The sequence below is a fragment of the Microchirus variegatus genome, assembly GCF_963457635.1.
Source record: "Microchirus variegatus genome assembly, chromosome: 23".
NCBI lineage: Eukaryota > Metazoa > Chordata > Actinopteri > Pleuronectiformes > Soleidae > Microchirus > Microchirus variegatus.
Genome location: NC_139824.1, coordinates 18543928 through 18569694, shown reverse-complemented (window position 1 = coordinate 18569694; position 25767 = coordinate 18543928). Strand labels below are relative to the sequence as shown.

At 41.1% G+C, this 25767-nt stretch overlaps 1 protein-coding gene across 1 annotated transcript in view; it reads left to right on the top strand.

Annotated features, from left to right (window-relative positions):
* Window positions 1-1051: 1051 nt before the first annotated feature.
* LOC310943593 (uncharacterized protein) overlaps window positions 1052-25767 on the top strand; it is a 57137-nt gene continuing 32421 nt past the window's right edge. The window contains exons 1-7 of the mRNA XM_083909208.1: window positions 1052-2077; window positions 3273-3683; window positions 5654-5882; window positions 13423-13641; window positions 14346-14528; window positions 16398-16637; window positions 24685-24726. Of these exons, the coding sequence (XP_083765334.1) occupies window positions 1055-2077; window positions 3273-3683; window positions 5654-5882; window positions 13423-13641; window positions 14346-14528; window positions 16398-16637; window positions 24685-24726 (2347 nt within the window). The 5' untranslated portion in view covers window positions 1052-1054. The remainder of the gene's footprint in view (window positions 2078-3272; window positions 3684-5653; window positions 5883-13422; window positions 13642-14345; window positions 14529-16397; window positions 16638-24684; window positions 24727-25767) is intronic.

The window sequence follows — 25767 nt, the reverse complement described above, 5'->3', positions numbered from 1 at the left end:
CGTGGACAAGCTGCACAGTAATACAGTAATAAATCTATATAACGTACACACTATGCAGACCTATGTTGATTTCTGTATCACTACCAGCGTCAGAAATGCAAATGATTCCTGGGCTTTAGAGGCTCCTCACTCACTCACTCACTCACTCACAAAAGATATCACATTTACTGGAGGTTGTTGGTTGAAGCCTCCAGGGGGCAGCATTTCTCAACTCTGGTAGAGCAGAGAGGGCATGAAGAGATGAACATCATCATGGTAAAAAGCTACAATGACTTCATTAATTACAAAAGTTGTGGATATCATGGAAACATAAAAATGAGAACAAATTAAAGACGCCAACTAAACGTATCTTTTTCTGTACTCTTTCATTAACGTGGTAGAAATCTATATTCCTTTCTATAAATCGTGTACCATTTTAAAAACTAGCCATTATTGTTACAAACAATGAAATAAATAAATAAATAATAGCTTTTAAGCGTTCTCCTGAGGTGATTCTAACAGTTTTTTAGACATCTAGAACTCTGGGTAATGACCACGGACAATGTCTGCGTGTGTGAGATGTCCATTGCTGTTTTAAAATCATAAACTATACGTCATTCTGTTCCAAAACAAACACCTTTAAAGTCTGGGAATCATCATGAACATGACTGAGCTGTGGAGTTCATCTCCTGCTGTGTTCTCATGTGACTTGACTGGCAGCAGAGAAAGTCTGCAGTGACTTTAGTGTCCAGAGTTGTGGGCTGTGGTCTGAAAGCAGCTATTACGATGCATTCAATGTCCGCTGTTTGGGATAATGATAATAATCTGGGGTTCGAGTGAGAATGTTAAGCTCTAAGACTTTGATTTGACTGATTCAATGTGCTTTGTTTCTTTTGTTTTTTTCAGATGTTTTCATCCGCACTCCTGAAATTGTGGAATCTTAAAATAAGATGCAAGGACCATACTCGGAGGCCTTAAAGGGAAAGTCTCCTTAATTACACCTGTGCGCTCGTGGACATGATGACTTCACAGCTCTTAAAGAGCTGATGCAGACCGGTCACCACTTGGCTCAGTGATGAGTTTGTCAGAGAGCTTCCAGGTCAGAGACAAAGGTGGATCATACATGAATCTCCCTCTTCGCGCGGCAGGAGACGTCAACGGGAATGCTTTCTCCCCGTCCTCTTCCTCCCCGTCCTCCTCCTCTTCCTCCTTCTACCTGGGCGAGTCGTCTCCAGGGTCTCAGCGCAGCCTGAGCAGCCTGAGCGGAGGCCACGCCGACAACCCACTGGACTACGACATGTTTGAGGTCACCCTGACGACGACGGTGCTGACCGAAGCCGCGGATGTGGTCATTTCGAAATGGCTGCCGGCGGAGGACGGTGACGCCTCGGCGGGAAAGGTTCAAGCGGCAAAGGAGTCGTCGGAGTCCAACGACAACTCTGCGTCCATTTACCTGGACGCCAGCAGCGGCGATTACTGCCACGACGACTGGAACCGCAACGACAACCTGACTGTGGCTCAGTCGCTGTCGACAAACAGCAGTGGAAGTGGAAGAAGACACGACTCGTCGACTCAAGATTCAGATGCAACAGAGGTCCCTGTCGATGACGACGATGATGAGGAGGAGGAGGAGGAGGAAGCAGCTTTGTTTCAGTCTGTGAGCTCTAGAAGAAGCTCTGCTGCAGTGATGGAAGAGGCTGTGATGGCACCAGAGCTGCTGCTGGACAGGTCTGAGGTCAGCAGCTGTCCTCTGGACAACAAATCAGATTCTCCTCCCTCAGAGACACCGACTGAGAAGCTCCAGACCTTGTTTGTCTTGTCTTGTGAAGATTCCAAAGATCTCGCGTCTCCTGAGGAATCTGAAAAACGCGCAGTGGCTTCTAAACCCGGCCGAGCCAGCGGCGGTCAGCCTGGCAGAGCTGTGAAAACCAGACCAACCACTGCTCCTTCAGCTCCTCAAAAGACCACGACCTCTGCAGGCAGCAAAGTGTCATCAAACGGCATGGAGACAAAGAGAGTTTCCAAACCACACCTGAAGAATGTCAAGGCTAAAGTGGGCTCACGACCCACTACGACCCCTGTTAAAGCACCTAACCAGGTACTGGAGTGTCCGATCCACACATAAAACAGTCACATTAGCACAGAGAGGAGAAAAGTTTACTTTGAAGCCTCCTGAGGACATAAATGTAGACCTTTAAAATGAGGACACAGATACACACACACACACACTTTTTGATTGGTTCTTATCAGATTGATAGTCGAGGTCAACTGATTGATAGTGGATGTTTAAAGACAACATTTAAATGACTCCATGATAAGATAAGACAGTCCTTCATTTGTCCTGCAGTGGGGAAATTTACATTGTCACAGCAGCAAAGACAGTAAAGATAAAGATAATACGTGATAAACATGCATTTGCAAGGAAGTACACTATAGAAAGATATTAACAATAAGAATATAATTAAAATGTACATTATACACTCTTAGAAATAAAAGTGCTTTAAGCTTTGGCTGGTTTTTAAAGGGTTCTCTGGATCAAAATGGTTCTTACTGGAACATTTAGTGTTATCAAGAACCCTTGAAAAACCCTTTTCTTCTGGAAAGGGTTTTTCAGAGGCTAATGGTTCCAGGTAGAACCTCAGCCCTTGTAGAAGAACCCTTTTGGAACCCTTATTTCTAAGAGTGTAGACAGTTTCTAGAATATATACAGTATGGGCTTATATACATTACAGTATAAACAAAGATTGAACATGGGATATTATATATTTATATTGCAATTTAAAATGTCTAAATATTTGATTGCACTGATAATTGAAAATGAAGTGTATTTCACTAAATCCACAAGGTGGCAGCAGCGAGTTTTTGTTGCAGTTGTTCAGTGAACTGCATGTATTGACTTTTCTGAGGGTCAGTGAACGCACCTCGTAGCTTACCTGCACTAGCTCTCATGGCTAAAGCTTGTGTTTGTTTGTCGCATTGGTTTGGAGAATTGCACTTAACATTTTAAAAGTTTAATTAGTTTAGTTATTGATTGATCTATCAGGAGAAAAATCACATTGTGGCACACATTGTTTTCAAGCAAGTAACACACACTTTGTGCTTTGTGGAGTCAGAGCAGTGATCTGTGTCCCATCACAGCTGAAATCAGAGAGACTTTCAGTTTAAAGCTAGTTCTGCTTTTTGAAACAAAACAACAAAAGTGCAGAGAAAAGCAGCTTCCTGTTTACACTGGTGAGCTGTGTCAGGTTGTGTTCATGTTGTCCTTCTAACAGCTGAACTTTCTTTTTCTGCAGCAGATCAAATCCGCTCCAGCCACTGGGAAGAAAGTTGTTTCCAGGAAGGAAGAAGTGCAGACTGGGGTTGGGGTTAAAGGTCAAAGGTCATCTGCTGATCCATCCAGAGTGGCTGTGGTGCAGAGACCCGTCAGAGGGAAGACGACGAGTCACCTCAAAACAACAGCCACTGAGAAGGAGAGTGCAGCTGTCGCTCCTTCCACAGACTCTGCGGGGTGCGAAGGCTTTGAGGACGGTCCTGTGGACGCTTCCAGGAACGCTGCCCAGGAAGCGTCTGACAAACACTGCACAGCTGAGGGTGTGGAGACGAGCACAGGTGTAGATGCTGCTGTGAAGGAGCCAGTGGAAGCAACGGGAGAGGTGGTGAGGTCAGAGGTCGCCGCTGTGGAAAAACCAAGGAGCAACAACAGGGTGAGCACTGTTAGCAGGATTCTACGTGTCCAAATAACACACTGTCACTGATTCAAATCTCGTCATTTTTAATGATCTGATGTCCCAAGTTGACATCAATTTAAAATGTACAGTGTGTTTTAAAATGAGGGCGTTGTGTGTGTGTGTGTGAGCCGTCTCTGGTATGTGGCTTTTTAAAGATGCAGGAGCCAGTGACAGGTTTTTTGAAACCTGCTCGCTCACGGGACGCCTCAGGGTTTGTCTCGCAGCACAGGGTGTGCTTTCAAACATGTGATTATCGTGCAGCAGTGAACTTCAGGGTTGCTTCAGGAGATCAGGGAGCTGTTTGTTCCACTTGTTGTGAAGTCGATTACAAAAAGGCTGCACCTTTTGGTAATTCAAAAATGAGTGTTTATCATCCAGCTCATTTTCTACAGTGCAGACAGTTGTCGCCAGTGTTGGAATAATGACCTTTCCATCAAAAGGACACGTCACTGCAGCTGCTTGTAACTCTTTAACACCAACGTAAGCAGACGTTTGTGGGGGTTTTAAACCCAGGTAAAGCCTCAGAGGGAACGGCTTCACCTGGGTTTCAATATCCTACCTCCCCCAGCTTTAATTTAATTGACTTTATGAGTATTTAAAGCAACACAATGTAGGATAATGACCTACAGATAATGTAATAAGATCATTTTACAGCAGTGTGAATGTCATCGGCACCATGACGACACAAAAAGCACAAAAAACAAAGAGTGTTAAGCATATTTTAAATCAGTCTAAGTACTAAGTTAGTCAGGGTTTAGGGTCCAGCTTTGCAGTGAATGACGAGACGGTTAACCCCACGTTTGCTCCTGACGGCCGCGCTGACAGCGAGTGAATGAGTGAGGAAGATATGACCACTGTGGTTTACTGTTAAAGGCTTTTCTTCAGCGCTTTAAATGAATGAATGAATGAATGAATGAATGAAAAGATTATTATTCAAACTGACAAGCATTAAAACAGAGAAATTAAATATAAATAAAAGGTAAGAATAATCCATAACATAAAGATCTAAACTAAACTAAAAACCCTAATTTTAAAGCGTTCTGCTTCAGTTACTATTTTCATACAGACAAAATGAATTATATATATATATATGTATATATATAAGTGTGTGTGTGTATGTATGTATGTATGTATATGCATACTATGTATATATATATGCATGTATATATATGCATATTTATATTTATGCATATATATGTATATATATATATAACATGCTCCTTAAACACAGTGATATTCATACCGTTTGCTTAGTTAATACTGTTTTCCCCTCACCTTTGTCTTAGCTTAGAACATCATCTGTGCAGTTTTTATCTTTTAATGTGTGTGTGTTTTTAGTTTCATTCACTTAGTTTCTCTAGAACTGGTTTGATGTATAATTCTTTTCTTTTAGTTTCAGTGTGTTTGTTTTGTGTGAGTATATATATATATATATATATATATATAAATATATATATATATATATATATATATATATGTGCCCATATCTCCACAGAGTGCCTTGTTACTTTCTCCTGCTCTGTGAGCGCTAACGTCTGAGCGGTGATTTGACTCCCTCCTCTGAGAAGCCTGAGACAGATGCCAGAGCTTCATCCACAAACTCACTCCATGTGTGCTGGTGTTTATAGAGGAGGTGGGGGTGGGCCAGGATTCTCTGGGGCAATGTAGAACACAATAGCAACTTTTCAGTTTTTTGTTTTTTTTAAAAACCTCTCTCGTGGTTGCAGCACACTCCCAATTTTTCCTCCTCCCTCTCTTTTTTCCTCCCCCTCTGTCTTGCCACACACTCCTCCTCTCTGCACTCTCATTGCCTTCCTCCCTTCGCTGCGTTTCAACATTTCTGACTCTGAGCGAGGGGAATGGCAAACACCATGGTCTCAGTGCGCAGCTCTGAGCTGGGGCCCCTCGCCTGGGACGCCGTCACTAAACGTCAGCTCTTCCTGCAGAAAGTCTCGTCCAAGCTGGGCTCCGGTGTCAGGCAGCAGCAGGGGAAAAGCCCCAGAGTGGACAAGGCCTGTGGGGCTGCACCTCCAGGCTCCGGGGCTGGACCTCCAGGACAGGGGAGCCTCGGACTGAGGCAAGCCCAGAATGAAAGCTCGGCGCTGGGAGAAGCCGGACAGGGTTCTGGGGCAGGATCTCCAACGAGAGTGAGGCAGAACCAAAGTCAGAGCCAGGGTGAGTTCACATGTCTTCTGACTGTCACACATTCTGTAAACATACGGCGGCATGCTGCACATGGACTGTGTGTGTGTGTGTGTGTGTGTGTGTGTGTGATGAAACACTCTGCTTTGTCTCTGCTGTAGACTCAGGAAATGAGAGGCCTGACACTGCAGAGCTGCGAGTTAAAATGCCTTCCACTTACCCACTACACACACACACGCACGCACACACAAGCACGCACACAAACACACACACACACACTGTACAGTGAGAAAGCTGCTGATGGACAGGCATGCAATATGACTGTGTTTACACTTTCACATGAGGAACAAAGTTAGAAAGTTAACTTTTTTTTAGTAGTTTTTTCCCTTTTTGGTCAACAGAAAGTCCTTTAAGTGTCCTTTAATACCACTTACCTGTGTGTGTGTGTGTGTGTGTGTGTGTGTGTGTGTGTGTGTTATATTTGGGGTCCACATGGTTGCTTCTTGGTTCTAAGTTAGAACCAAGTTTAAGTTAAACTTTCAGTTAAGTTATTATTTCAGGTACAGACAGCATGATTTATTCATTCATTTATTCTTTATTTTATTGGGAGGAGACATTGAGATAAAAGTCTCTTTTACAAGTGAGACCTCGTCAAACAATCACAGTAACAAACAGCGTCACAAACCATTCAAGTATTAATCAGGCGACTGCAATTAGGTTTTTAGTTACATCTTGTTTACCAGTTCAAAAGAATGAGAATGAGGTCAGCCTTGTAACCGTGTAAACTTCTGACTCAAGTAAGTAGGACGCTAAGATAACTTTGTAAATTAAAATATACAAATAGTTACTATGTTACATTTAACAATTCTCATGCCGTAAACAAGTAACCTGAGGTTAGGTTTAGGCTTAAGTGCTTTACTAAATCATTAAACATAACAGATACCAGAAGATAAAAGATAAATACTTTATTTATATTGCCAACTTGCACAGTGTCGTGTTATTATGCTTTTCCTCCAGGACACCGATGTGTCAAAAAAGTCAGTGAATATAACATTAGTGAAAAGGTTTTTATAGATATTGTTGTTCTTCACGATCATGATCTGAATAAAAACTCTAGACACTAGAAACACTTAGACTCTCCCTCAGAAGTTCTAATAACGAGCCGGACAGATAACCAGAGGAACAGCATCTCGTGAGAAGTGTCCGCATGCAAAGAAAAGGGCCGGTTCTCAAAATAGTAGAATTAAGAAGTGCGTGTTCTTTGTACTGGACAGAACCGACCCACTTCAAGCACTGGTTTAATGGTCAGAGCCAGAAAAAGATCCTGGTTTTACTTCATAGCGTCACAGCATCCTCTCCATAAAAACACACTGGAATGTCGTTATAACGCTGCAACGATGTGGTCTGCTGCTCCGCGGACATCTCTCCTCCTCCTCCTCCTCCTCATCCTCCTCCTCCTCTTCGCCTCAAACACAAATGTCACATTCAAGGAGCTTTTTGCAGCAAAGTCGCAAAGACGCAGCATGACCTTTTCACGTCACGCCACGCGCCATCGAGTGAATACGCGGGGATTAGGAAAACATTAGCATCGTGAAAAGGAAACGGGTGGAGTCGGTGTGTGGAGATGATGAGGCGGTGCCAAGGCATTTCACTGAAGAAAAGGAGAAAGAAAAGAAATACCTGAGTAAAGCCAAGCACCAGAGAATAGAGGACAGTCAGTGTTACTTAGAGCTGAAACGATTATTAATCGATTACTAAATTAACTACTTAAAGGTGACGTAAGTAGGTTATAGTGCCATCTAGAGGAGAGGCTGAAATTTACAACAAAGAACTGCTCCTCTGCTCACCCCCTCCCTTCCCTGAGCGCTACGGTGTCCTCGGCCGGTCAAATGTCGTCCTCGTCGTCTTTCTCCGTGTCAGCAGATGAGGTTCGTGAGGCGAGGGAGAGGGCGGAGCTACCGCGGCCGTAGCAGACGAAGCGGAGAGAGTGGAGGCGGGACTTCAGCTACAAGTAAAGAGACGCTTGATTTGTTCTCTCGCGTTTGTCCATACAGGCTCCCGTAGAAACATGGCGTCTCGCTGCTAACAGTGGCTATGCAACCGCGGCCCGCGACCATGTTATTTTACATGACCTTTTGGAACACTACGAAAATGCAACAAAAACTATTATACAGCGACTAGACAATGCAGGAGCACATAATATGTATAAAAAAAGTGTATTTTGGGTTATATAAACCAATTAATACTACACAGTGTCCCTTTAATATTAACTGTTTTGATAATCGATAATCGGTTTGAAGCTTTTTTCATGATTAAAACAAGATTTCTGATCATTTTAGCTTCTTTCTTGGTTTCTTTGCTCCACATAACAAAGAAATCATTAAAAGTGAACCATTTTGGTTTGTGAACAAAACAAGACTTTCAAGAACGTCGTCACTTCCAGCTTTGACAAACACTGATCGACGTTTTTTAATATTTTATGACCAAACGATTGATCGATTAATCGAGAAAATAGTCGTTAGTTGCAGCTCTAGTGTTACTACACTTCATAGCTTCAGCAGGGACGTTTTACCACCATTGAACATTTGAATTTCCTTTTTTGATTATTTGAGATCCTGGACTGATGGGGTTTTTCTGTTTTATTGAGCTATAATAAATCCAAAACAACATAAACAAAAGCATCAATTAGAAAGTAGGCTAACCCTCTTTCATAGCAGGACGGGCATGCCACATAAAAATCTGACAAATCAAATGTGCCGATCATCTGCTGTGAAGCAGTAAAAAGACCAACAAAAACTGTGTCTTTCTCTACTTTTTGTCTGGTGCTAAACTCCTCGTCACTTTCCTGTTGTTTATACTGCGGCGCTCAGCTTTTTTCCCTTTGTGTGCCGTTCCATTTACAACTTTCTGTGTCAACTTCCTTCGACAGTAACTCCCCGGTTAAACAGGAAATTCCACTTTGAATGAACAATTAAACAAAATAAGAGCACAAAAAACGGCTCAGGCCGATCCGTTCGGACATGAAGTCGCAGTCACGTGCAGAGAGCAGGGACTACAGCGATTCTATTATTATTATTATATTGGACACAGGATGTTGTGGATGACCTTCAGATGTTTGATTCTGTGGACTTCTTTGATGAACGACATGGGCGGTCGCACAAATGTCACTTTCCTCGTGGTTTGCAGAAAAGAGGAAGGATGAGCGACGACAGGGAATGAATTATAGCAACGGCTGGTCCCCATGACTATAGTAAGTCAAGTGTGTGTGTGTGTGTAGAACCAGATCTTGATCCTTGTAAAAAGTCACATTCTGATGGACAAAACCGCTGTTTGTCCTCTTTGCTGATACGCACACAAAAATGGCCGCCCACCCCCCTCTTGACCGCACACAGAGATCAGCATCAATGAAGTCCTTTGAGAGTGTGTTTCTGCAGAGGTCACTGACTCCATTACACATCTTCCCCGCTGCAGGACTCACTATTGTGTCCTTGTGTCTGCCGGTTTCCCTTGTTGCATCTGATTGATAAAAGAAGACTCGGTTTAGGCTCAGGTCGCACAGATCTAACAGCCTACAGCCTCACGTGTCGTCACTGGACATGTTCATGTACACTGCAGCATGTGGTTGTCTTTGCCGTGTGCCGATTTATGTGTTGACCGGAGAGTTAAAGTCTGGATTTGGTTATGTTACTCAACCGTTTGTGGCTCATACGCTGCACATGACATCACTGCAGATGTCAGACTTCAGGTCACAGTCGTATCTGAATGAGCTGTTTGTTTGTTTTTTAAAGCACATGGTACGACCCACACTGTGTCACTGGTTATCCTTCTATCAGCAAACTCCTGTGGCTTCACGTCAGAAGACCTGTTTACTCGGTGCTTTTAGGGTCGTCGTTGTCAAGGCTGCACTAAATGTGACCTTCATGGCCAAGACCAGAGCTTAACAAGACCAGGACCTGACCAAGACCAGAGTGTAACAAGACCAGGGCCTGACCAAGACCAGAGCTTAGCCAGACCAAGACCTGACCAAGACCAGAGCTTAACCAGAGAGTAACAAGACCCAGACCAGAGCTTAACCAGAGAGTAACAAGACCAAGACCAGAGCGTAACAAGACCAAGACTTTACCCAGACCACAGAATAACGAGACCAAGACTTCACCAACACCAGAGCGTAACAAGACCAAGACTTCACTAAGACCAGAGCTTAACCAGACCAAGACCAGAGCTTTACCAGACCAAGATCAGAGCGTAACGAGACCAAGACTTTACCCAGACCACAGAATAACGAGACCAAGACTTCACCAAGACCAGAGCGTAACAAGACCAAGACTTCACCAAGACCAGAGCTTAACCAGACCAAGACCAGAGCGTAACGAGACCAAGACTTCACCAAGACCAGAGCGTAACAAGACCAAGACCAGAGAATAACGAGACCAAGACCTCACTAAGACCAGAGCCTAACGAGACCAAGATCAGAGTGTACCAAGACCTGATCAAGACCAGAGCGTAACAAGACCAAGACCAGAGCGTAACGAGACCAAGACCTGATCAAGACCAGAGCGTAACAAGACCAAGACCAGAGCGTAACGAGACCAAGACTAGACCAAGACCAGAGCGTAACGAGACCAAGACCAGACCAAGACCAGAGCGTAACGAGACCAAGACCTGATCAAGACCAGAGCGTAACAAGACCAAGACCAGAGCGTAACGAGACCAAGACCAGACCAAGACCAGAGCGTAACGAGACCAAGACCAGAGCGTAACGAGACCAAGACCAGACCAAGACCAGAGCATAACGAGACCAGCATATACTGATACCAAGTCATCATACTAATAGTTGCTCAGCAAACTCTGAAAAGAGCGGTGCAATGTTTTCTATATATACTCTGGCAGATGGTTGGTGGTCTCCATGGTAACCACGTGTCGCCGTCCTCCAGTCACCATGGTTTTGATAAAGTGTGGATCAAATGAAGCTGTTGATAGGAGTGAGGAGGAAAAGTCACATGGTCATTTTCTCTGTGTCAGAGCAGTGAGTGCAGGAGGAGCTCTGACATCACTGCTCCACATGCTGGTCACTTTTTCCAGGCTTCCAGGCAAACATTATTTCCCCCACATGCCTGTGCACTGAGACAGTCGTCTCTCACACATCACAGTCACACACACACATACGTACAAACGTCTTCATAAAATCATCATCGTCAGAAGCAGAAACATAAACAGAGTTTGTTAGACGTCCAGCTCCTGACTGTTTGGACCAAACTGTGAGTTCACAGTTTAGTTTTTGGCTCATGGGTTAAGATGAGGATCAAGACGAGGATTTGAACTGAACATGTGTGTTTGTGTCACTGGTGAACACGAGGCGAACACACACGCACATACACACACACACACACGCGCGCGCGCACACACACACACACACACACACACACACACACACACACACACACACACACACACACACACACACACACACAAACACACAAACACACACACAACCAGAATGAAGCCAGATGTTTCCCGCTGGTCTCAGTCACAGAACAAGTTTTACTATTCATCTAAGTGTGTGTGTGTGTGTGTGTGTGTGTTCTTGTACTTGCGCCATACTGAGGACCAGTGAGGGTTTTTAACCAACAAAGTGAGGACATTTTTACGGAGTGAGGACATTTTGGTCGGTCCTCACTTTGTTTTCATTGAAATCACTTCCTTAGGTTGCTATAACGTGCTATACTCTGTTTGTCAAAAAAAAAAAAAAAATCAAATTTTGGACGACATAGTATATAGTATGACTTTTTTTGTCAAATTTTGTACCAAACATTTTGCGTCAAATTTTTTGTCAAATTTTGGACCAAACATTTTGGGTCCAATTTTTTTTTTCAAATTTTGGACCAAAAATTGTGCGTCAATTTTTTTTTTCACATTTTTGACCAAACATTTTGCATCAATTTTTTTTTCAAATTTTGGACCAAACATTTTGGGTCCAATTTTTTTTTTTCAAATGTTGGACCAAAAATTTTGCGTCAATTTTTTTTTAAAATTTTTGACCGAACATTTTGCATCCATTTTTTTGTCAATTTTTGGACCAAAAATTTTGCATCAATTTTTTTCCCAAATTTTGGACCAAAAATTTTAGGTCATATTTTTTTTCAAATTTTGGATGACAGTATAGTATGACGTTTTTGTCAAATTTTGGGTCAAATTTTTTTTTCATATTTTGGACCAAACATTTTGGGTCAAATTTTATATATAAGTAGATATTTGTAATTGTGTTGATTTATAAAGTGGAAATGCTGGTCCTCACTTTGTCAGCTCTTTTACCCGGTCCTCAGTATGCAGCAAGTACAAGAATGTGTGTGTGTGTGTGTGTGTGTGTGTGTGTGTGTGTGTGTGAGGACTCACGTATTAACTGGGGTTACATGTTTACACCACCGTTCAAAAGTTTGGGCTCACCTGTACAAGTTTTGTTGTGTTTTCCATTAAAAGTCAGACTTTTATACATCAAAAGAGTTGCAAAATGAATAGAAAATATATTCAAGATTAGAAATAATGATTTTTATTCCAAATAAAACTGTTTTCAGCTGTACTAACGTCCTTGCACAAGGGGTTTCAAGGGTTTTCTAATCATCCAATCGCTTCTAACGCCATTAGCAAACACAATGTACCATTAGAAGACTGGAAATGGGCCTCTATACACCTGTGTACATTATTCTATTAAAAAACAGACGTTTTTACCATGTTAACAATGTATAGAGTGTATTTATGAGACATTTAATGTTATTTTCATTGAAAAAAGTGATTTACCTTCAAAAATAAGAAAATTTCTGTGTTAAAAGTCAGACTTTTATTCATCAAAAGAGTTGCAAAATGAAAAGAAAATTATAGTCAAGACATTGAGAAGATTAGAAATAATGACTTTTATTCAAAATAACTGTTTTCAGCTGTGCTAACATCATTGCACAAGAGTTTTCTCATCATCCAATAGCCTTTTAAAACCATTAGCAAACCCAGTAGAACACTGGAGAAATGGGCCTCTATACACCTTTGTACATATTCCATTAAAAACCATGTTTTTATACATTCTATATACTAAAACAAGACGGTTTTAATACATTCTCTATTCTCTCTATACATTAACAATGTATAGAGAGTATTTATAAATCATTTAATGTTATATTCATTGAAAAAAATTAGATTTTCCTTCAAAAAATAAGGACAATTCTAAGTGAGTAAACGGTAGGTAGTCACAGACTGTATAACGTAACTCGTTTATTTTAATTTTCCATGTTTTTATCAATAATTTTAGATGATTCTTATCTTCTTCTCCATGTGGGAGGGGTGCAGCGGCACTCTAGCGCCCTCTATGGCCGGGACGACCACTGGTTTAGACTGTATAAAATGTAAAAATGTATGATTACATTATCCTGATGACAGGAGTTCACAAATCTCAGGTATAGCCATAGTTACCGTGGTCACGTGTAGTGCGAAGCTTCTGTTTCCTTTGAGATTAGATCAGATTTGCTAGAATAGGATCTAAAATATGTTGTTCACGTTGTTTCTCCCCTCTCTCTCTCTCTCACAGGTATTCCCAAACCTCGCTCCACCACAGAGCGAGCTGCCCAGGCTCTCACATCCTCCATCTTCAAACCAGTGGCAGCCAATCAGCAGTCAGCAGCAGCAGCGGTGTCTGCCGGGCGACCCGCTGCCCCCACGGCGTCAAAACTTCCCGTGAAGGGATTATCTGCCGGCCCGACTGTTCCATTAGCGGGACGCATCGAGAACAATGGAGCCGCGAGCAAAGGTGTGACGTTTGGTGTGGTTTCCCTCTTGACTCTGCTCATTTCACTTTTCCTCCCTGTTGCTCTCACGCACACACGGGATCTGAACCAACAACCTTAGCGCTGGCCCACGTCCAAGTCTTTCTGTTTGTAGTCTGGAGTTCAGACATTGTGACATCACGTGATATGATAATGCACGTTTTCACTTCTCATCATTGTACAGGACAAAGTTGAAGCTTCTGTTTAAAGAGTGTGTTTTTGGCTCTTTACAACCTCTCTGTCTGCCTCTCTCTCTTTTTCCTGCCACATCAACATGATTTGAACCAGTGTTGTTAAAAATAATCTCTCATCTCAGACTCTGTTAAAACCCAGAGCTTAAAACTGCGCTCCGCGTTCTTCAGGGAACGGTTTCAAACACTGATTTGGACGTTTTCTTGGTGGCCAAAGGTTAACAAAGGTCACAGTTGTACTCGCAAAACCTTTTTCTTTTGTTCCTCTTGAACAACAAATGCCTTTTAAAATAACACGTGGCAGTGTTATACGACTCAAACTGGTCAGTGGAGACAACACAACCACCACATGTTGTTTTCTTTTGGTGTAAAAACGTGTGCGCAGATCAGAGTCTGATCCTTGCTCTCGTTTTTGCTCTCTATCTATATTTATTTATAAAGCATTTGCACTAAAGTCTCTTTACTATTTTATATATCTGTGTCTAATTTCCCATCAGCCTCTGCAGCTCCAGCAGGGACCAGAGCAGACGAGAGACCCAGCTCCAGCTCCAGCTCCACAGCTGCTGCCTGTGAGGCTGTTATCACTCCTGCTAACAGTGCTGCTAACAGTGCTGCTGCACCAAAGGCACCTTTGATGAGGACCAGAGCTCTGTCTCTGCAGGCCAGGACCACTGCTACAGGTCAGAGGATATGTGCTTGGACTGTGCTAATGTCTTCTATGCCACATTTTAACAACCGTCCATTTTTATTATGATGGAACCAGAAATTACAGCAAGCGTGGACACTTTAACGCAGGGCCAGCTTTTCAGAAGGCTGTCCAGCCAGTGGGCCGGTCAACTCCTGTACTACTACTTTGTGTTGCATGTACAGTAAAAGGACACAAATAGATACAAAATGTTTTTAGCACTTATTTATTGAAATGGCTGCTAGTTTTGTGCTAAAAAGGTTCAGGTACAAGACAATTTACATATAGTGCAAAAAGGTCACAGTTACAGTACCACCAACATTTGAGTATAACAGTCACAATTGGCTTTTACAAAATTATAGGTAACAATATAAACAACAATAAGGTACAACGGCCACAAAAGGCTATTTTTGCAGAAATATAAGTAACAGTAGCAATAATATTAAGGTACAGTTGCTATAGTTGGCTCTTAGTGCAAAAAAATAAAACAATTACAGCTCTACTAGTGTTTGCAAAAAAGGGACGCAAAGTGTCACAAAGTGCCAGAAATTGACAAAGCTATGGTTTTATTGGCTTTTTAATAATACATTCATTATTTATGGATTAATGGGCAACGGGCCGGTCCAAATTGCTTGAAGGTCCTTGCTTTAACGATTTCTTTTACATGTTTTTGCACACCAGTGGACTTCCTTCCTTGCAAGCAAGTGTCTGCAGGCTGTGAAACATGGCAGCTTAGTTTAAGTGACTGGAGAGGAGCTCTGGATGATGGCAGATTAAAAAAAAACAATCACTTCCTTCTCCTAATCTGGCCTAAGTCTAACTCCAAATCCTTTGAGAGGCAGCAGCTCTCAGCAGAGAGCAGACACCTCTGAGTTTAAGCAGCAGGAAAATGTCAATATTCAACCTTTGAGTGGAGAAAGAGAGAGAAAAGCTTTATATTTGTACTTTTCTATTATTACTATATCTTAAATTCTTAGATATGGTCACATCATTGAGTATCTGTGATGACTTGTCCTGGTTGCATTGATCATTATCATCATATTTAATTGCATTGAATATGTTATTGAAAAATGATATACTGTATATTAGGGATGTGAATCTTTGGGTGGCTCATGATTCGATTCAAACGATTCTCGATTCAAAAATTGATACAATGCATAGTGTGTTAAGGCAAATTATGGCATCAAAATAATCCAGTTTGTATAAGATAATGTGATAATGTGATCACACAAAGGCAAACTTAAGACAAAAGTTAACATTTGTTCATTCAAAACAAATAAAAACTTACTTCCTGTACAACAAAATAAAAGCTTAGACTAGCTGCCTTTTTCTCCCAGAAGTTACAAAAATAAACTGTACACAAATAACACAAACTGGTGTTTTTTTAAAATAGAAACTTAAAAAAAAAAAAAATATATATATATATATTTTTTTTAAATTGATTTTTGAAGATTATGAATGATTCAGAATCGTGGATGAATATAATTGCGATTCATATGTGAATCGATTTTTTTCCCCACCCCTACTGTATATGTTGATTTAAAAATACATGGAATCATAAAAAAGCCACTTGATATCACTCATTTTAAGCCTAATTATTTGTGTTATAGGCGAATTTGACCGTATTTATTGTCAGTGTATAAATATCCTTCAGAGTATATTAAAATCATAAACAGTAGATTACATTTTCACTCCTTTGAGAAGCAAACACTGTTCACGTGTCCAGAGAAACGACCTGTGTGTGGCTTTATATCCAGAGATGATTCGTCATGATGTAAAAAAAAGAATACTGTGATCACATTTGTTCCCGTGTGTCGTATTTTCAATGGGCTTAGACTTGTGTGTGTGTGTGTGTTGTGCACAGGTCTGAAGACCCCCACAGCCTCTACTCACAACACGAGTAACAAGACCACAGCAGTGAGTCAGACAGCAGTGAAGGCTGCTGCTGCTGCTGCTGCTGCTGCTGCTGCTGCTGCTGCTGCTGCTGCTGCTGCTGCTGCTGCTGCTGCTGCTGCTGCTGCTGCTCAGGCCTCCAACAAGCAAAGCTCTCAGTTTCCTCTGCAAAGAAGTGGCTCGGCGAGGCTCAGTCGACTGAACAGCACAGGTTTGTGGAGTGTGTGTGTGTGTGTGTGTGATGAACGTCTGAATGAAACTAGTACTGTCTTGATCTCATGTTCCTGTACCTGCGAGAGCATGGGAGGATCTTCTGATTCTGGGTCAGTGGCCCTGATCTTGCAAGGCTGGTTTTCCACTAACAGGCAGTAGGGGGCAGTGTAGACAGCCGCTAACCTCCCTGCAGCAGGACAGTGAAGCATCACAGTGACACCGACACTGTTCAATAAGTGCTCAAAATCAGAATGCAGAAATAGACGATGTGTGTTTTTAAATTTGAAGATGAATTCGGTGAAAAGCAAAAAACTCCTCTGAGGTAACGAGAAAAAGATTTTTATATGTGGAGCACAGCTTTATTTGTGACATGAGATCATCCCATCACGCACACACACACACGCACACACACACACAGCTAATACCCCTGCAAGCTTGAGCAAACATAATAATCATTCCTGCGCTGTCTGTCTGTAATTATGCTAATGCTTCGCTCTCACACACACACACACACACACACACACACGCACGCACACACACACATAAACAAACAAATTTCCACAGCTGTTCATCTTCAGCATTAACTTCTATTCATTTGGAAAGTCTCAACAAAGCATTAACCATGACCAGTTCACTAAAAGTCTAATCTTAAAGCTAAAAAAATGTTCCTCACAAAGGAGGTTCTGCCTCATTAGGACCAGGTTTTGGTCTCTGTGAGGACTTCTGGTCCTGACAAGGTCAGTCTTTTGTTTGCTCGCTGCCTTAAGCTGACGATCGTCGTCTGGTGACAATGTGGACGTCGTCTTTAAGACACAAAAATGTGTGCGTGAGATGTGGAGATTAAGATTTGTTCTGTTACTTACTGTTAATGATTATTGTGCATCATTTAAATGTGGATAATTACATGTGCTAACAGCTAATTTGTTGACACGTACTTTCATTTACCCTCATTACAAGAGCAGTGTCTTTTTTTTTTTCAGTTCATGATCAATTCTAGCAACATAATCTCTTTGACTCAGTTCATATTTGTCAGAATAAAAGCTTAAATTGTAATTTTTTTAGAAGATAAGCAAATCTTTTTTTTTTTTCTTTTAAATATATGACAAATATACGGAGCCCCCGAAGTGACATGAGAAAAAAAAAAAAAAAAATTACGAAAAAAAAAAAAGTAAAGAAAAAATGTATTCATAATTTTTTGGAAATTCAAGAAAAAAAAAATATCCCCCCAAAAAATTTCAGTTTTTTTTTTTTCAGATTTTTTTGAAACTCGAGATTTCGAGTTTCCAAAAAATTATTAAAATTTTTATTTTTTCCTTTTTTTTATTTTTTTTTTTGGAAACTCGAGAACTCGACTTTGAAACTCGAGATTTCAATTTTTTTTTTTTTTTTTTTTTCCTCATGTCACTTCAGGGGCTCCTTACAAATAAACAGAAGTGAGTAATAGACAGACAGTCATGAGCTTTTTATCTCTTGGTCTTAGTGTGAACACTGGTTTCTTTCACTGAGTGTAAAAATGCACCTGCTACTGACAGATGTGTGTGTGTGTGTGTGTGTGTGTGTGTGTGCGTTCATGGCTCCTCCCACTCTTTTCTCTGGTGTATTTCTTCACGGCGACCTCTGACGCTCTCTTTCATTTGAATGGCGGCCAAACACAAACTAGCAAAAATAACGACGGAGAAAGTGAGCGACGAGGGAAGGGGAGGAGGGTGGAGTGAGGAGGGAGGAAGCCAGATTATTCACAATCCCAAGCCCCTCCCCCTTCCCCCCCTCCTGCCTCCCTCCTGTGTGTGTGTGTGTGTGTGTGTAACAGTGGCGGCTGACTACTAATCATCAGTAGCACTGAAGATTCTCTCTCTTTCTCGCTGCCTCCGTCATCTCCCTCTCCTCCTCCTCCTCCTCCTCCTCTCTCGCTCCATCTTTTATCGTCGGATGATTTACCGTCGATCCGACGGCGGCGAAGCACGCGGCTATTTTTGGCGCCATTTTCTTTTACCTCTGGCCTGCTGCGCTGTAGAAACCTGACCTGCTTTGGTTTTGCAGCTTCTTTCATTCTTTATTGCTTTCATTTCCTTGATTTTTGGGGTTTTTTTCCTCGTGGTTTTTCATGGAGATGAAGGCGCTCGGTCTTCCCTCAGTGTGATTACTCTTTTTATTTCTGACATTGCTGCTGAAGGAAAGAATCCGCCCCCTTTTTTAGCTCACGGTGTAGAACGTAAAGCAGCGCCGTGGATCTTTGGGAACATTATAACAGGAAAGTGAAGCGGTGAGAGGAGCAAACCTGGACCAGGAGAAGAACAGCAAACAAGGTCAGGATTTCATGCAGCGAAGGACTGTTTGAAGAAGAAAAGAAGACGAGACGAGGAATCAGTCCAAGACCTGAAGTCCTGACGAGTCTCAGAGGACAAACCAGAGAAGATGTTATGGTCTCCCAGACTCTCGCTGTCAAACTTCCACGTGAAGCTGACGGCAAAAGGGCTTTTCAGGAACCTGCAGCTGCTCTCCGGGTGTCGGAAGAACACGGTGGTGTTTCACACAGGTCTGGACTCAGCTCTGTCCCTCACTCATCTGATCATCTGATCATCTGATCATCTGAGTGTCCTCCATCAGCATTTCCACACAACAACATCCATCTTCACAGCCGTGGTGTCTGAGGCCGACAGGTCCTTCAAACCATGTGTGATCCTGTTCTGTTCCTCTGCAAACTTTTACACCAAGCTCTCCATCCATCCATCCATCCATCCATCCATCCATCCATCCATCCATCCATCCATTTGCCATGTGCTTGTGAAATGACGTGAAAATCAGTCTGTGCAGATGTTCACACTTCATTCCACTTTCTTGTGTTTCCGTTAGAATAAAGGCTAGTTAGCATGTTTTTTTTGGGGGGGGTGGGGGGGCGTCACGTGACTCCATCACTGTCACTAATCTATTACACAGTCAAAATTGAACAGCAGCTCGATTTTTTTTTTTTTTTTAAGAATCAGAATCGGGAAAATCACAGTGAGATATTTGTCCTGGATCTTTCGGACTTGAAGCTAATTGTGATGCAGACCATGAAGTGGGTCTGTTTGCCTCTTTCCCGTCTTAATCGTCCTTTAAAATCGGACATAGTTTAATGTCTGAGTCCTTTTGAACGAAGAGCGAGGATTAAGATTTAGATTGAGCTTCATAGTTATTCAGGGGACGGCCTGCCTGACTCCAGATCAGCCTCTTCTCACCACCTCCTCCTCCTCCTCCTCCTGCTCCCTCTGTTTTCCGACATGGTGCTGGCAGCCATTGTTGCGTCCGTCTCTCCTCCTCCTCCTCCTCCCTCCCTCCTGCTCTGTGGGGGCTTTCATCAGTGTTGTAAGCCCCGCCTTGTACAGCCACTGTGTATATGTTAGGGTTACAATAGGGCTGTCAGTCATCCACACACACACACACACACACACACACACGTCTCTCTGTGTGTGTGTCTGTGTTTGTGCGTGTGTTTGTGTGTTTCTGCACGAATGCTTTGGCAGCGGCGCCATGAATAGCTGCGGCCGATACTCGGTGTTATCCACCGAGACGCGCACACGCACACACACACACACACACAAACACACACACACACACACACACTAACTCACTGTGCCCTAAATTAATACAACACAATGTTCTCATCATGTTCAGAGGTCAAAGAACTGGTAAGACAGGAACTCCTCTGGTTTTTTCTCTCGTTGCCAAACACATGAGTGAACTACGGTGGCCTTTACGTACCAGAAGAGATGTGAAAACACCATTTCACAAGTCCACTCTTTCACTCTGAAGATTCCTCCTCCTCCTCCCTTTTCTTTGGTTTGCATGGCGCTGTGTTTATGTGGCTGGAGCTTTCTTCCTTTTTCCTAACTTCTGCTTTAAAACACAAAATACACACACACACTCTGCAGAGTCAGTGTGGAAGTGGCAAAAAGTCTTAAATCCAACAATTTGAATTTGAGGCCTTAAAATGTCTTAAATTCTCCTAAAATCTCATAAAAGGTCTTAAATACAATTTTGAAAGGTCTTAAAAATCTATTGACTACATAACTACAACACAGAACTAAAGTAGGTCACCTGTGCTGCCCGGGGAGAATTTATCCAGCACCACTAGCTAGTGTGCTGTGCTCGCGCCGCGGTGTGTTACAGCTTAGCATAGCAGCGGAGAAACTTAATGAAAGCCCACAGCTAAGCTGAATTGCAAGTTCAACTATTTGTGGCTCCAATTTTCCTTAATGTCTTTTGTACTTTTTTGCCAGTATGGATTTGAAATGGGTCTTAAATTGTGCTAATTATGGTCTTTAAAAAAGTCATAACAGGTCTTAAATTTGACTTGTTTAAACTCTGTTCTTATCCAGACACTTAGTAAGGGCCAATTCCAATTCCTATCTTAACCCTCAAGCTCAACCCTTAATCTTAACTGGCCTCAAAACCAAGTGTTGAGGGTTATTTTGTCACTTAGAAATGGGACACCCCTTAAATGCAGATACGTCTTTAGACTGTAGGGGGCAGAATAACGCGAAATCTGCGTCCAGTCTGTCAACTCCAAAAAGGAAGAAGAAGAAGAAGAAGACATTTACGTCACGATTATTTATTTATTATTTTATTTCAGTCAAGTTATTAGGTTGTCAGTTAGTTATAAGATGATACTCATACAAATATTCAGCTGACAGTTACCACACACCACGACTTATTGAAAAGTAAACCACACCGGCCGACTATTGACAAAAGATGGTAAAATAAGAATAAATGTTAGGCAACAATGACGTCAGTAATCCATAATATGGGCCTAAACTAAGATCATTTTTATATCTCTATTAACAAAGAAAATACTTCATTTGTAGCGTACTCGTTTCACTGCTTTCGACGCCATCTTTCTTATGTCAGAACACGCAATGCATTCTGGGTAGCCCTTGCTCCCAAGGGTGGTCTTGGAAAATCTCAATATTGAGGGCGATACAGCCCTTAAACTTGACCTCAACTTAATTTTTCTGAGAATCGGGACAGAACTTGGACTAGAGGGAGAACATTTTTGAGATTGAGGGTTAAGATTGAGGGTTAAGATAGGAATTGGAATTCACCCTAAGTCACCTGTCAAATCTGTTAAGATTGTGTGTTGTTGTGAGGCTTCCAGCTCCTTCTAATCACTCACTGATTCCTTCATTGTCTTGATGAGACTCCTTCATCTGCCTGCGTGTGTGTGTGTGTGTTTATTATCATTGCAGCATAACTGCACTGCAGTATAACAGAGTTGTCGTCGTCATGGCGGCTTCTCTCTCTCTCTCTCTCTCTCAGTCCATCTGAGCTGTGCAGCACATGTTTGGCTGCAGTGTGTGTGTGTGTGTGTGTGTGTGTCACTCTGAGCTCCACAGACCCACTTCCCTGAAATATAGGTTAGAGCAGGCTTTAGTCATCAACTGTACATGTCCTCGTGCAGCTGCGAGCTTTAATCTGTTGTGCGGTGGCTGGTTTAGCGATGAGGGCGTTAGAGGACTGACCGAGCAGAGATGGACAGACGACGATTTAGTACAGACGGGCTCAGAGATGTTCTCTGCTGAGGTCAGGAAACATCTGGAGATGGAGAAAAAAAACGTCCTGTTAAACGCGTCGAAGGCCAAACGCTGCCTCGTCTTTCGCTTCGGAAACAGCCCCGCGGTTAAAGCGGGTGAAATTATCTGTGCGTTAATGCTGCTGTGGTCGCTGAACCTCCTCTTTAATGAGGAGCAGGCGATCATTTTCAGACTGAGGATTTCTATTTTTGGGCCTTTTGCCTTTAATGCTCATCTTGTGGTTGTCGGTGGTCTGGCTCACGTTGATAGTCCTTGAATCGGGTCAGTCGGTGCGTTTCCATGCACAGTTAAAATGAGCTGTGTCATTAATTAACACTGCTGTCCTTTGCTCCGGCACAGTTTCAGCTTGTCAGTGTTTTGGATTTTTCTAGATCACATATTAAAACAACTTTAGAGGCAGCGAGTTAGTGCCATACCTGTGTGTTTGTCTATCATCGTTAAGTTAAAAATATATGTAATCCAGTTTCTCATCGGTCCAAAAATGTACCGGCCTGGATTTCGCCGTGTCTTTTTCATCTGTGTATTCCAATCCAAATCCAACTTTATTTATAAAGCACTTTAAAAACAACAACAGCTGAAACTAAGTCCTGTACATTGGTGAAGATAAAGAAATAAAACAAATAAAACAACAAACGTGTAACCTAATGGACCTGAAAATAAACAATAAAACAATAAAAATACTGTAGAAAATATTTTAAAAAATGAGTAAAAATGGGTTTTAAGATGCATCTTTTATTTAGGGCTGAGTAATATATGGATATTATATGGATATATATATAACTTTTCCTGCTTTTAAAGGCTCTTGCATTGATCATCATCATGTCTGTTAAATCGAATGTATTCTAAATTATAAATAATAGACACATTTATATATATAAAAAAAGAAGCCATATTTATAGTCAATTTCACTGTTTCTAATACACATAAATATCCTTCATTTAATGTTAAAAAGCCAAATAAAAAAAAGCAGCCCTACTACTACATTCTAGTTGGACATAAACTGTATGTGCAATTATAATTCAACTCTCAACCACATTAACTACATGTGTGTAGTTAATATGTGTGAACATATATTATATTATATTCTTAAAGTCCAGTTTGTGTCGTGTCATTGTTCCTACAGTCCTGCACATGCACGGACTGTATCTTAAACACAGAGACACAGAGATGCTGTGATACCAGTTCTGACCCCTGAACACTTTCATAGGCTTATATTTAAAAAGACTCTCTTTGCACGCTGGTGTCCATGGCAACAGTGGTGGTGTGGGGGTGGATTCTCCATGAGTGGACGACTTTATCAGCAGGCTTCAGTCGTCATCAGGAGACGGTTATTTCTGTCCACAAGGACCAGAAACACAGGAACACTCAATAAAGTAATGTTGTTCTAATCTGTAATAACAGGACCAGAGGACTAAGAGCTTATCAAGGTAAATTAGGAATTGATCATTCATTATAGTTCATTTTGGACATAATATAAATATACACTACCATTCAAAGGTTCGAGGGGCTCACCTCTACAATTTGTGTTGTGTTTTCCATTAAAAATCAGACTTTTATTCATCAAAAGAGTTGCAAAATAAATAGAAAATATAGTCAAGACATTGACAAGATTAAAAATAATGACTTTTATTCAAATTAACTGTTTTCAGCTGTGCTAACATCATTGCACAAGGGTTTTCTAATCATCCAATAGTCTTCTAACGCCATTAGCAAACACAATGTACCATTAGAACACTGTTAATGGGCCTCTATACACCTATGTACATATTCTATTAAAAACCAGACGTTTTTACCACATTAACAATGTATAGAGTGTATTTATGATTCATTTAATGTTAGATTCATTGGGGAAAAAGGTGATTTTCCCTCAAAAATAAGGATGTTTTTAAGTGAGCCCAAACTTTTGAACGGTCGTGTAAAAGCGAACATTTAATTTTTTCACGTTTAACGAAGGTCATTCCATCTGTGAGCCACACAGAGCTGATGCTGGGCTTTACCTCTGACGGGGAGATTGTTTCCAGCTTTGTGTTTGTTTCTCTCTCTGTTTGATGACATTTTCTGAGACTGAACAGTAGGTCAAAGGAAAGTAGACTTAGATCGTGGTACTAATCTGGACGCAGACTCTTTTGTGTAGTGACATTGTGGGAAACTTAGTGTCCTTTGTGGAATAATTGATCTTGTGACAAAGCCTCCTCGTCCTCTTCTCCCACGCCTGACCTTTACATCCCTTTCCCTCCACTGTCGCCCCCTGCTGGTAACTGTTGCTCTGGTCACGCAGGACGCAGCGCGTTTACACACAGAGATTTGTTCCACGTTCTCTCTCTTTGTTCTGGTGTTAACACATCAAATACACGCATGGTAGAAAACAGGCCGACAGAACGTCCAGGTCCAGTTGCAGGTCGAGAACCGACATGGACTCTGATGCAGCAGCAGTTTCCTGTCTGTGAGACATTAACTGTGTCATCTCTCTCTCAGTTTGGGCTCAGCAGCTCTGCATGACTGACTGGAAAACTCCAGGTACTAGAAACCACCATCACTAACATCATTCACATGCACACTGTGCACGCATGTATAATATATATGTGTATGTATATATGTATATATGTATATATGTATATGTATATGTATGTATATGTATATATATATGCATGTATATATGTATATGTATATGTATATATATGAATGTATATGTATATATATGCATATATATATGTACGTATATTTATATATATGCATATATATATGTACATATATGTATATATGTATGTATATATATGTACATGTATGTATATGTATGTATATATGTATATATACATATATACATATGTATATATATATGTATATATACAGGCGCGTATAATATATATATATATGAATATGTTTGTATATATATATGTGTATGTATATATATATGTATATGTATGTATATATGTATATATACATATATATGTATATGTATGTATATATACATATATACATATATATGTATATATGTGTATATATACAGGCGCGTATGATATATGTATGTATATATGTATGTATGTATATATATGTATATATACAGGCGCGTATAATATATATATGTATGTATATATATATACATACATATATATGTATGTATAGATGTATATATGTAAGGATACAAGATGTTTTCAATCAGTTGATTTTTTTTTAAATAAGTTTTATTGGACACATCACATTGAGAAATATACATCTTCTGCGTGTACATATGTAACCATCATTTTTTGTTTAGACACAACAACAACAACAACAATACAAAACACAAACACACAACTTAAAACCCACCCCAAGCTGGTTATAATAAGAAAAAAATAATCATAAAATGAAAGTTTTGTTCATCTCTAAGTGCAAGTGGTTGTCGCTACCGTATGAAAACATTGTTAAACGTAAAGTATTTCTTTTAGTTTACAAAAGATGTCTGACACTAAGAGAACACGTGTTCAAATGAATGATAAAAAAAGGATTTCCCAAGAACCCCATCATATAATGCAAAGCATTTACTAGGAAACAGGAAGTGATCTTATCATATCTCACACT